At 40.2% G+C, this 12,826-nt stretch overlaps 1 protein-coding gene across 1 annotated transcript; it reads left to right on the top strand.

Annotated features, from left to right (window-relative positions):
* Positions 1 to 4,111: 4,111 nt before the first annotated feature.
* Positions 4,112 to 12,178, top strand: Pgrmc1 (progesterone receptor membrane component 1). Its single transcript, XM_026409065.2, has 3 exons — positions 4,112 to 4,511; positions 8,066 to 8,221; positions 10,886 to 12,178. Exons 1-3 carry the CDS (start codon positions 4,184 to 4,186, stop codon positions 10,987 to 10,989), a joined length of 588 nt encoding a protein of 195 aa, XP_026264850.1. The 5' UTR covers positions 4,112 to 4,183; the 3' UTR covers positions 10,990 to 12,178.
* The last annotated feature ends 648 nt before the right edge of the window (positions 12,179 to 12,826 follow it).

Below are 12,826 nucleotides of genomic sequence, written 5' to 3'. Positions count from 1 at the left end.
CTCCTTAAAATCTTTGAAAATAAAGGAGACAGGAAATTCAGAAGCATTGAAAAACTTAAAATCTATCTTGGGAAATAAGTAGTCCTTCAGTCAAGTATATAGGCTTTAGGAATTGATTTGCAGTCAAAGAGCACACATAATGCAACTCTTATGAGAAGGGTTTTTTCAGTTATGAGCATCCTTTGTTATTTCCAGATAACTTGGAAACTGCCACACTGAATGAGACCTGTCCACTCAGCATCCATTCTGACATGAGCCCGAATGGTGGGATATTTTTCAACAATCTCTACATCACAGTGTTGCTAATAGCACATTTTATTTTAACATCAAATCTGGTTTGAAAGCATTTATATTTTCAGAGTGTATCACTTCTTGAGTTTTTAAATTACACAAATTTTCTACACTCCAGGTGAAGCAAGACTACCTTTCTTTAATCTATTAAACCACTAAGGGGACACAGAGATGTGGCAGAAAGAACACTAGACTGTGATAAATGAGAATGACAAAGTTCCTCTAGTCCTCCAAAGAAACAACTTACCCATTTTTAATAGTGGTTACCTTTGAGGAAAGAGAATCAAGAATGAGAATAGGGGCTTTAATTACCTTCTGAATCCTGCCATTATTTATTTTTTTTAAATGGACTAGGTGTTGAACTGAGGGGTGATCTACCATTGAACTACATCCTCAGCACTTTTTAAAATTTTATATTGATATTTTCTCATGTATGTATATGAAAACCACACAGTGAATCCTACCACCATGTACATCATAAGAATAGGATTCTAACTAGAATATGATATATTCCTTGCTTGTATAACTACATCAAAATGTATTGTGTTGTCATGTATAACTAAAAAAAAATACTAAAAATAAGTATATGGCAATATTTTATAGTTGATTGACCAGCAAACAATTCAAAGCATAATTCACAGCAAAAGAAATATAAAATTGAGAAAACAAGAAAGATCATGATGAATACAATGTCAGTATAATTTACTAATAGTTATTACTTAAAATCACAATGTAATTGATAAAGTAGTTTGAAAATATTTTTAGGTTTTGGCAATATACATAATTTTCAGAAGTTTATTTTGGCATTAGGTTAAATGACATTAACATTTTCTCATTTTTCTCACTAAAACTTTTTTTTTTTGGTAGTGCTGGGGGTTGAACCCAGGGCCTTGTGCATGCTAGGTAAGCACTCTATCAACTGAGCTATATCCCCAGAACAGAACTTTGTGTTTTTAATTTTTTTAAGTTGAAACAGACATTCTGCCTATTTATTTTTTCTATGTAATAAAAATATTTGAACATAAAAAATATGTTGAGACAGCATCTCCCTAAATTGCTCAGACTGGCCTGGGACTCTCAATTCTCCTGCCTCAGCTCCTGAGTTGCTGGGATTATAGGGGAGCACCACTAGGCCTGGCCAGTTTAACTTTTCTAACCTCAAAAAAAAAAATGTAACTTCAAAATAATCCCAGTAGGAGTTATCTGGGTAGAGAGAAGTAACTTTTTTTTTTTTATTTTTAATCTTTTGACATTGTGTCTGAGTCTGAACAAAATGGATACATCTTTTATTATTTAAACTTTTCCAGCGCTTTATAAAACAAAAGTCTCTCTGTGTTTATAAAGTATATATATTTTACTTTATACACTAAGGTGCTGTTTAAGTTTGTATTATAGTGAACATGTATTATCACTCTACATTTTTTTCAGAAAAGAAATAATAAATCATTTTCTCCTGAATCTTAAAGCAACATGTACCCACCGTAGAAAATGTAGAGAAGTATAAAGAAGAAACTAACAATCACAACAGTTAACATTTTAGCATATTTCCTTTCAGGCTTCCTTTAATGCATTTTTGGACATAGTTGAAGTCATGCTGTATATAGTTTTGTATCCTGTTTTTCTCTCCCAATATTAAAACATAAGCATTTTCTCATGTCATGATGATATTAGGATGGCCAGTATATAGTTTTATCACATTTAAAGTGGATTAATTCGCCATTTTATAAGTTGAACATTTGGGTTGTTTTGATTTTACGTATTAAAATGAATCTGGGATGATCATCTTAGTAATGAAATCTTTGTCTGCATTCTAAGTGTTTTCTTGGGATGTATTCCAGAAGTATAATTTCTGGGTCAAAGAGCAGATTTCTAGAAGTGGAATGAATGACTAGAAAATATTTTTGTGGATGGCAAAAGTTTATGCCAATATCAACTCCCACCAAAGGTACATGAGTCTCGCCACTCTGGCCAGCATCGTCCCTTTTATATTTCTTATAAGAAGGTCGTATGTCATAGTGGAATCTCCATGTTTTTATTACTAGCAAGAACTGAACATTTTTCACATGCTTATTTATCACTGGTATTCCCTCTTGTGAAGAAACTGCTCCTGCTTTGTGCATTTGGACTAGGATCTTAAATATTGTTTTCTTATCAATTAGAATGAGCTCTTAAAGGACATTGATCTTTTGCCATTTTAGTTACAAATGAAAATATTTTTCACAAGTTTGTTGGTTTTTAAAAATGTCTTGGCTGTACATAGCTTTTCTTTTCATAAAAAACAAAGGATAATTAGATTCTAACTACAGATGACTGGCCTCAGTTTCCCCATGATTACATTGAAGAGGTTTGACAAAAGCTTTGGAGGGGCCATTTTAGCTAATCCTAAATTTAGCTCTGAAAACAAAATGTGTGGGGCCTGATACAAAGTTTGCTCATTACACTTTAAGACGATTTAAGATGATGGGGGAGGGGCAGAAATGGAAACAGTTTTTGTCAGAAAATTTTTAGACTTCTGAGATAGGAAGCCAATTCTTTCCTCAAGTCTCTTGTGTGTTCGGAGAGGGGGCAAGTTATGTGCAAGTGAACGGAACCCTTGATGGAAAAGTACTGCTCTGTGCTGCAGATGTGTGCATGGCTTGGTTTTAATTATTTTCCCTTCTCTCTATCCTTTCTTCCGCTCCCCTCCCCCGCCACAATAAAAAGAGCTGCCAGATTAGGCCTCTGAAGGGTAGAGACTACCCTTCCGCCTTCGGGACCTGCTCCTGTGCAGGCTGATAGCACATCAAAGGCCGGATGAAATACCTAGGAAAGGAAGGGACCAAGCCTAGAATACTTTCAAACTCCCGCCTTTGTCTGGGCTCTAGTTCAGGGTTATTGTGATTGCCAAGGGTTGCTCTAAAAACTTCAAATAGAAGAATGCTGCCAAACAAAGAAACTTTGGACAGTATTCTGAAGGGGGGAAAAAACTCAACAAGAAAACGTTACTTACAAATGCCTGTGACTAAGCAAATCAGTGATTGCAAAAGGGCTTAATTTTTTTTTTTTTTAGAACAAACCCCAAAAGTAAATTGTGTGATCCGATACTCAGATATTCAGAGAATTGACAGGCCTGTGCGCTGACTTTAGCTATCCCATGGATGTCTGTTCCAGGGCATCTGGGATTGAACTGGGCAAAAGCCGTCAAAATGAGTGAATGCAGGTTCCCAAGGTGAAAATGGGTAGTCTAGATCTCTAAGGAGGAAAAGGAAGTTAAAGAAATGAGTTTCCTAAGACAGCTTTGTGGTCGTGGGGGATGCCAGGGAGAATGGGGGAATGAGAGGGTAAGGAAAGGGAGGCAGGGAGAGAAGCAAGAAGCAAGAGAAATGGAATTCAGTTTGGGCACGCATCAGGTGGCGGAGGGGGCCTCAAATAGGGGCCAGCAAAGCCGAGGCTCTTCCAGACGGTTGGTCTGCGTGGAGCAACCGGTGGTGCTAAGGAGCGCCCTGCATAGCAACCAAGGGTGTGGAGGAGGGCTGCAAGCCTTGTGGCGGTTAGCTAAAGGATGGTGCGAGGGTGGCATGAGGCTGGGACAAGGGCCCCGCAGGTAGAACTGAGGGGTAGGCTCTGCTGGGTAGCAGGGGAGGCAGGGGCCAGCTAGGGGAACCAAACCAAAAACCGGTGACTACGTGGGGGGCCTGAGCAGTGACCAGGCCGGACAGAGCAAGGGCGGGGCGTTTAGGTGACCACGGGGTAGGCGGAGCTGGGAGGCTCCTCCCCGCCTGGCCCCACCTCCTCCCCTGAATAGTCAGCGTCCGTCACTGAGCCCGGCGCGCCACAGGCTCGCAGAGAGGGAGGAGAAAGCATTGAGTTCCGGAGCTGTGCCTAACCCGGCCCAACCTTTGCTCCAGAGATCATGGCTGCCGAGGATGTGGTGGCGACTGGCGCCGACCCGAGCGAGCTGGAGGGTGGCGGGCTGCTACATGAGATTTTCACGTCGCCACTCAACCTGCTGCTGCTTGGCCTCTGCATCTTCCTGCTCTACAAGATTGTGCGCGGGGACCAGCCCGGGGCCAGCAGCGATAGCGACGACGATGAGCCTCCCCCGCTGCCCCGCCTCAAGCGGCGCGACTTCACTCCTGCGGAGCTGAGGCGTTTCGACGGCGTCCAGGACCCGCGCATACTCATGGCCATCAATGGCAAGGTGTTCGACGTGACCAAAGGCCGCAAGTTCTACGGGCCGGGTACGGCCGCCAGTGATGGGGGCGCGGAGACAAAAGAAGGGGGGCCCAGCATGGGGCCAGGCCCTGGAGTGAGGGGGGAGCGGGGCGCCCCTAAGGGGAGGGAGGAATGGCGACGCGCCAGGGAGGGCGGGCTGGAGGAGAGTCGGGCGGTCGTGGCAGGGCGGCTCCCTGGGCAGGGGGGGGGGACGAGGGGCGCACTAGAGGGTCTGCGGGCCAGTGGGGGACGCAGATCCTCATCCTGCGCTGCCAGCACTGGGATGGGAGTGGAGGAAGAAGGCTGAGGTTCTGAAGCCCGGGAAGGGGGAATGGGGCCACAAGGCTCAAAGGGGACATTGCCAGAGTGCAGGATGTTGGGAGTTTTCGAAGGTACCAGGTTTGGAGGTTCTTGGAAGGAGGGGTTGGTATCAGTTTGAGAAAGGAAATGAGAGTGCTCGAGGAGGAGGGAGTCCAGATTTAGAGAAGACGTGAAGGCCAATGACGCCAGGAGTAGCCATGGTGGAATGTTAAGGGTGTGGGAGAAAGAAAGCCGAGATGAGGATTAGCAGCAGGTAGAAGCATTGTGCTTGGCGGAGACTGGTGTGTGTGTGCGCGCGTGCGCGCGCGCGTGCACACACACACAGGCGCGCGCACTTCTGCGGTGTGTATATATTCAATGTATGTAGTTTGTCAGGTGTGTGTGTGCACGTGCATGCGTGTGCTTGAAACGTGGCATGTGTTCGATATGTGTGTGTGCGCGCGTGTGCCGTGTGTGATAGATTGACCAGGAAAGTCTGGAAGGCAAACAAGGGAGGCCCCATAGAGGGTAGGGAGCTGGTTGAAGAAGGAATAGAGGCTGAATGTGGTGGACGATGGTAACCTGGTAAGCTGATAGGTAATGCAGAATTTAGACTGGAGTAGGAGAGAAATAATTAGAACCCCCTCCCCCCTCTGAGGGAGAGAGAAATGGGAGAATTCTGAGAAACAAAAGGGGTAGGGCTATGAAGGTGGCTGGGTGGGGGTATTTCAGAAAAAAAAAAAAAAAAAACAACCAGAGGCAAAAGGATGAATGGATGGGTGGATGACTGCTGAGCTTCTGGAGGGGCAGTCTAGAAAGAATCCTTAGAGATGAGGTTTTTCCAAACCTGGTTGCCTATCAGAATCACCTGATGCACTTGATGGAAAGTGCAGGTTCCTGGCCTAATTGGCCAGAAGCACACAAGAGTGTCTGGGAGAGGCCCAGGAATCTGCATTTTAACAAGCTCCCATAGGCAAATTTGAGAAGCCACCAGATTTGCAACTCCTGACTATGGAATACTTGGAGAGAAGAAACAAGAAAATTTAGGTCCTCCAATATGGATTCCTCTAAACACAGTGAACTGGGTGGGGGAGGGGCTGTATGTCTACATCCACACTGGTCTGAGAGGGGGAACAGTAGGCTACACTAAACCCATTATACCCATTCCTTTGTTTTAATTGCCTAGTTGAACTAATCAGAATCAGATGTGTGAAGGTTCTTAAGGAACTGTTCCACTTAGTTCTTTTCGTAGACATTTTAGAATATCTATTTTCTGTAGACATGTAACTGCAAAATAATTTGCAAACCACACTTATATTGTCATTATAGTAGTTCATTATCAATAAACATCTTCATGTTAATACCTGTAATTACTAAGTCAAACCATAAAGTAGTCAAAACATGCATATGGAGAATCATCATGTGGTTATAGTTTGCAAAGTCATTCTGAATGTTGATCTGTGCACAGAACACAAAACTGGAGTCAGGCAACCTGCACTCTAGTCCTGGTTAGGTCACTGAACAGCTGTGCGACCTGGTACAAAGCATCTCTCGGAGTGAAATTTCCCTCAAAAATTACCAGGCCCATTGTGACATCTTTAAGTCTGTACCTTCTACTATCATTGAGTGGGCCCATGACTACATGACAACATCATGGTGGAAATGATACTTCATGTTTCAAAGGATTCCTAAAACTTATTCATTCAAATGCCTATTACTCTCTGCAAGGCACTGTTGTAGGTGCTGGGAATGTAGCAGTGAGCAAAAACAGACAAATATCTGTTTGTAAAGCTTCTAGTGAATATACATTATAGTGAACAATATGTATTCTCCAAGACTCTTTAATGTTCCTGCTAGACCTTGTTCAGTTATTCAAAGGGATTTGCTAGGTGAAGACTCCCTCTACCAATCTAATGAACATACTTTCTCAACTGGTGAGGTCCAAGCCAGTATAATTTGCCTATTTCAAGCATTAGAGGTGGAAATGGTAGCAACTAGTTTGTCGAAAAATGTGAATTTTTTTACCTGCCTTCATGGAAATGGCAGCATTTAATGATGCCTGTTTTTAATAATCATTTTGGGGAAATCTTTTTTTTAATATTTATTTTTTAGTTGTAGTTGGACACAATACCTTTATTTTTATTTATTTATTTTTATGTGGTGCTGAGGATCAAACCCAGGGACTTGCATGTGCTAGGCAAGTGTTCTACTGCTGAGCCACAACCCCAGCCCATTTTGGGGAAATCTTAATTGCACTTAAAAGTTGATCATAGAATTCATCTAATTTGTATTTCAGATGACCAGGCCATATCAAAACTTGATTCATTCTAGTACTTGGCATAATGGTTACCTACAAACTTTTAAACCTCAGATTTGCTATCTAGCCTACTTTTGGGAAAACAAGATATTGTTTAAAGTACACTGGATCCTTTTCATTTATTTATGCAATATTTAAGTTTAAACATCCACTTTAAATGCCTACAGAATGATTCACTGCTCTTGGACAAAAGTTCAGTATAATATCATAAATAATGGCATTCTAAGTTTTGCAGGACTATTTTGGGGGTATTGATTGCTTTTTTTCCATGAAAATTTTAGTATTTTCACAGTCCTCAAGTCCACCAAAAATGGAATAATGAAGCTGATCTCTGTGTTATCTATTTATTGACAGTGAATCTTACGTAACATGTGGATATGAGTATCTGAACCACTGATACTCATAAAATGATTTCTCCTACAGACAACACCAGTTAATATTTAATTGAGTCTCACAACCAAAGAGACCTATAATTTTGACTTATTAAAATATTTCAGATAAATTTTTGAAAAAATGTTTTCATTTACACATTAGTAGTTATCACCTTAAGAAACCATAACTCACTGGCGTAACGCAATAGCCTAGAGTAGAACAGATCCCGTGTTCAAAGTCCCTGAATTGAATTCTAACCTGTGGACTGTATTATCTTGGATCATTATCTAATACCTCCACCCCCTGAAGTAACCATTTAGTGACTTTTGTATTAACAACTTGCAAATCACAGGATATTGAAAATGTAAAGTGTTTTGATTTAGTTATTTAATAAATTTCATGACAACAGGTTTCAGTTTTACCTACATAATTATCAAAGTATCAATATCACTTTATGTTTTGAATGGAATTTGATATTCAAAAAGGGGGCTTTCTATGTTGGTGGGTAAAGAAGCCACTTTCTTGTTTGTAAACTGCAGAGAAACTTATTATCTAATAAAGAATTGGTCTTTGGTAATTTTGTTTTTAAAGAGGGACCGTATGGAGTATTTGCCGGAAGAGACGCATCCAGGGGTCTTGCCACATTTTGCCTGGATAAGGAAGCACTGAAGGATGAGTATGATGACCTTTCTGACCTCACTCCTGCTCAGCAGGAGACCCTGAGTGACTGGGACTCTCAGTTCACTTGTAAGCAGTTTTTTTTTCCCCCCTTAATTGTGCCTGGATCAAATTTCTACCAGTAATGGGGATTCATGGCAGGACAATGGTTATTACTAAGCAGCCTGAAGCTTGGGTGCATTTTGATAGGCTCCTGAGTCTTGGAGGGATCAAGTTCATGGCTTGAAGTAATTGTAGCAGTGCTGAGTCACCTGCAATGATTGCATACCAATTTTTAGCTTTTCTCTATGGAAACTTGGGTTTCTGTTTTTTTTTTTTATTTTTAAATTTTGCATAGAGGTTTGTATAGATTTTACCCTAGGATTTGGGCATGTAGGGGAAAGGACAGTGGCCCTCGTGGCTATAGAAAGAGAGGTTTTTATAAGCCCTCTCTTGTAGAGCTTGCTGTTTAAAAGCAGCCCACATCTCTGTTGAAGAATGGGAGACTTGTATTCTGCAAAACAGCTTCTCTTTGAATCTAATTGAGCCTAACTATAGGCCTCATCTACAAATGATGCTTATAATCTGCCCAGCAACAATGGTGTCTGCATTTTTAGAAAGAATGAAAGAAAAAAGGAGACACTTGTTTCTGGCTTGTGCTATGGGCTGAGGTCTTGGGAAGGGGTTAAATTCAAATTTTGAAAATTCAGGAATTGGCTTCTGTCAGACCTAAATTCCAAGGGTTTAATTATCACTACAGCAATATTTTACTGACACAAATTGATTATAAAGTTTCCCAAATTTTATGAAAAGTATGTGAAGACCATGACTGTTTCTTTAAGAAAAGATTTTTCATTAAAATGTAGCTTTCTATTTGCTGTTCTCTATAATCAGTTAAATATTACATGCTCTTTTGGCTATATCCAACCATTTTCTTTGAAAATAATGCTGACCTCACAGAGAGTTCTAGATTAATAATTAGCCAGATGTAGCTCTACCATTGAGTTTGGATCTCAAGCAGACCACATATAGCTTTCAAATCTAGAGGCAAATATCTTTACTTTGAAAACATAATCCAGCTACCTAACATAGTCACGAATTGTATCCCAAGGATGCCTTCATAATGATAAAAGTCTTCTATATGAAAATAATAAGGAATAATTTATAACTTTTGGTTACCACTAAACCTACCTTAAGTAGACTCTACAGTTGTAAGAATTTATAAAAGTATGTATATGAACAACTAATGTTCTGTTTTCTAGGGCTTACCTTTATCAATGGGAGACAAATGATTTTTTTTCCCTTAAACTAGATGAACCTCAAATACTGTTGTAACATCTCAGCTACACTCAAAGCTAGTGTAGATTTCCCCCTTAAGGCAGGTTTCCCAGGTGCCACCTGCCTTTTATTTGTCTTGCACAGTCCCGAACACCCCAGGGACCTTTATGCTATGTTCAAATAGGGAAGTTCTAATTGTTCCCAATGATTATTTCACACAAAAGCAGCTCTAGTTACCTGGTTAGACAGGTTGGTTACTCCTCTCATTCCTACCCATATTCCAAAAGAGATTTGGGCCTTTTGGCTTCTGACATTGAGGTAATTAACTCTATATTTATTTGACTGCAATAATGTTGTAGTTTGTTGACTCTAGTTTGCCCTCAAAAATCTTTTGTCTCCAACATCTCCAGTCCTCTCCTGGCTCCTTTACCACTTCATTTATCTACTCATAGGTTTTTCTTTATGCTGGAGAAAAAAAAAAAATTCTCTCCTGCTATCCTGTATATCTACTAAACCATTATTCTTTCCTTTAACTGTCCAATAAACTTCTGATATGTTGTCATCCCTATACACTGCAAAGATTTTCAGGGTCCTGCTTCCTGCCTGTACTGCAGTGCCCCACAATCTCCTGTTTTGTGCCCCACCAGAGTGGCTCCCTCTACAGAGTCCCCATTTTGGTCCATGGGCTATTTAGTTTTCACTCCATTAACTCATGTTTCCTGTTTTCTTTCAAAGTATCTCATATCCTTTCCTTTCCATTCCTATGGATACCACCCTATTCCTGGCTCTGGTCCCTTCACATGCTGGTCTCCCTGCTCCTTGGATGCCCTTATTGAAATCTGCTCTGTATCAGTGATGTTGTTGCCAAATGCTATTTTGCCATGTCATTCCTTTACTCATGAACTTTCAATGCCCTTTGCCACGTATAGGTTAAGTTCACATTACTTGGGCTGGCTTCTGAAGGGATTTCATAATATTTCCCCACACTGTTTGGCCAACCTTATCTCCTACTACTTCCAAATGTCAATTCTTCTCCTGGCAACTTGGTCGCTTTATTGCTTTCCAGATATGTCCAGGCTTACCTGTATGCCTTTGAACATAATGTTTTGATTTTCTGGAACTCTTTCACCAAATCCTTCTCCACATTCTCCAAAGCATGAAAGTGCTCTGCAACCCTTCTGACTGACTCATGGATAAGGTCTTATTCTTCTAAATACTCCCTACACACACAATTCATTTTGACATTACTTTGCACGTTCATTGTCAGACATAGCTACCTGTTTCATACTTCTGTCTTTTAAACAAAACTCTAATTCCCTGTTGGCAAGGACTGTGATATAAATTACTTTTGTATCCTTCACAGAAGCTAATATGTTGCTGAGTATGTTATAGGCCCTTAATATTTTAAAAGGAAATGTAGTAATTTTTTTTAAGAAGCATGTAAATGACCATCTGCATTTTCTTCTCTACCACCAGTCAAGTATCATCACGTGGGGAAACTGCTGAAGGAGGGGGAGGAACCCACTGTGTACTCAGATGATGAAGAACCAAAAGATGAGAATGCTCGCAAAAATGATTAAAGCATTCAGTGGAAGCATATCTATTTTTGTATTTTGCAGAATCATTTGTAACATTCCATTCTGTCTTTAAAACATGGTGATTTCAAAATTTAGAAAAGTTTTGAACTTGCTGTAAATTTTTAAATTAACATCACTAGTGACACTGATAAAACTAATTTCTGTCTTTGAATGCATGATGTGTTTATGTGTCACAAATCCAGAAAATGAACCACAGTGGTATAATACAAATGTTAATGCTGTTTTTCTTCTATCTGTAGTTAGCACAAGCTGAATTTAGATTTGGTTTTCCTGAGAGTCAGGTAAGACATGGGTACCTCCCCAAACAGGTAAAAATGTTACATGTGTACCAAGAACAAAGGATTAACTTTTAGTCATGTTGTTCTCTAAAGGCAACAAATCCCTTTTACTCAATTGACTTAACTGCATGATTTCTGTTTTATCTACCTCTAAAGCAAATCTGCAGTGTTCCAAAGGTTTGGGTATTGATTAAAGAGAGCCATCCAGTAACAAAGTGATATCTCAACACCTCCCTCACAGGGCTCATTCAGGAAGATTCACCGTGTTTCTGGACTGCTTTGTTGTCCTTGCCCTCGCAGGACACACAGACACCTTCACAAACACACTAACCTACAGTTAGGATTAAAACAGGATCTGAACATTCAAAAGATAGCTTTAGGGGGGAAAATCTAAATGCATGAAGAAGATTGTAAAGCTGGCCTCCTGGTCCCCATGTTCATGACATGGCAATGGTTATTTGTTTATTTGATAAAATGTTCAATGTGAGAGGGGTATACGGACCAGGAGCAGGTGGGTGCTCTCCTTAGAGTCTTCATCATAGTCCTGAAGAATGAAGAAGCAGTACATGTCACTAGCCATGTGGTTTTTAAAGTAAAATGTATTCATGAGATAATAACAGTTATCCTTCGGTTGTTACAAATCTAGCCACTGCAAAAGTAGTAGTCAAGTATCTAGGTCTCAGATAGTACTCTTTTGGTTAACACTAAACCTAGCTTAAGTAGACTCTACAGTTGTAAGAATTTGTAAAAGTATTATATGAACAACTAGTAAGGTTTCAAACTCTTGTAATTGTAGTTAAATAGTCATTGTATTTTCTTGTGAGCTGTGTTTAATGGTTTTACCTCAAATCAGAAAACAAAATGAAGTGCTTTGGTCAGCTAATAAAATGGTTTTACCCTGTATAGTGTGATGGCTCATTTTAACTTTTTAAAAACTTATTCTAAGAAACTAGATTGAGAGCTGGGTGTGGTGGCCCATGCTTATACTCCCAGCAGTTTGGGAGGCTGAGGCAGGAGGATTGCAAGTTCAAAACCAGCTTTAGCAATTTAGCAAGGCCCTAAGCAACTCAGCAAGACTCTCAAATGAAACAAAAATGGACTGGGGATGTGGCTCAGTGGTTAAGCACCAAAAAAGAAAGAAACTAGATTTAGTCATTTTACTTTAGCTTAAAATTCAGTTTCACTTTTGAGTGCAGATTTTTTTTATTTGTGCTCCAAAAGAAGCAAGTATAATCCTTCCACTACAAATATCACCTTGTCTTCTTAAGAAATTGTGAATTGAGCCAGAGATGGTGGCACACACCTGTAATTCTAGTGACTCAGACGGCTAAGGCAGGAGAATCACAAGTCCCAGGCCACCCTCAGCAATTTAGTGAAACTTTCAAAATTTAAAAAGAGGGGAGCTGGGGATGTTGTTCAGTGGTTAAATACCCCTGGATTCAATCCCAGGTACCAAAAAAAAAAAAGAAATATTGAATTGTTTTTTAAGTCAGAGCTTTTTTTTTAAAGAGAGAGAGAGAGAGAGAACTTTTTAAATATTT

The sequence above is a fragment of the Urocitellus parryii genome, chromosome X (assembly GCF_045843805.1).
Source record: "Urocitellus parryii isolate mUroPar1 chromosome X, mUroPar1.hap1, whole genome shotgun sequence".
Lineage (NCBI taxonomy): Eukaryota > Metazoa > Chordata > Mammalia > Rodentia > Sciuridae > Urocitellus > Urocitellus parryii.
Note: the sequence above shows the minus strand (reverse complement) of the source record. Positions and strands in the feature narration are given on the sequence as shown.

What these genes read in the sequence shown, in the direction of transcription:
- Pgrmc1 (XM_026409065.2), top strand. Translation starts at nt 4,184, where the DNA reads ATGGCTGCCGAGGATGTGGTGGCGACTGGCGCCGACCCGAGCGAGCTG. An exon ending in CCGCAAGTTCTACGGGCCGG is followed by an intron (nt 4,512 to 8,065) that starts GTACGGCCGCCA and finishes TTGTTTTTAAAG; the next exon opens with AGGGACCGTATGGAGTATTT. An exon ending in CTGGGACTCTCAGTTCACTT is followed by an intron (nt 8,222 to 10,885) that starts GTAAGCAGTTTT and finishes CTCTACCACCAG; the next exon opens with TCAAGTATCATCACGTGGGG.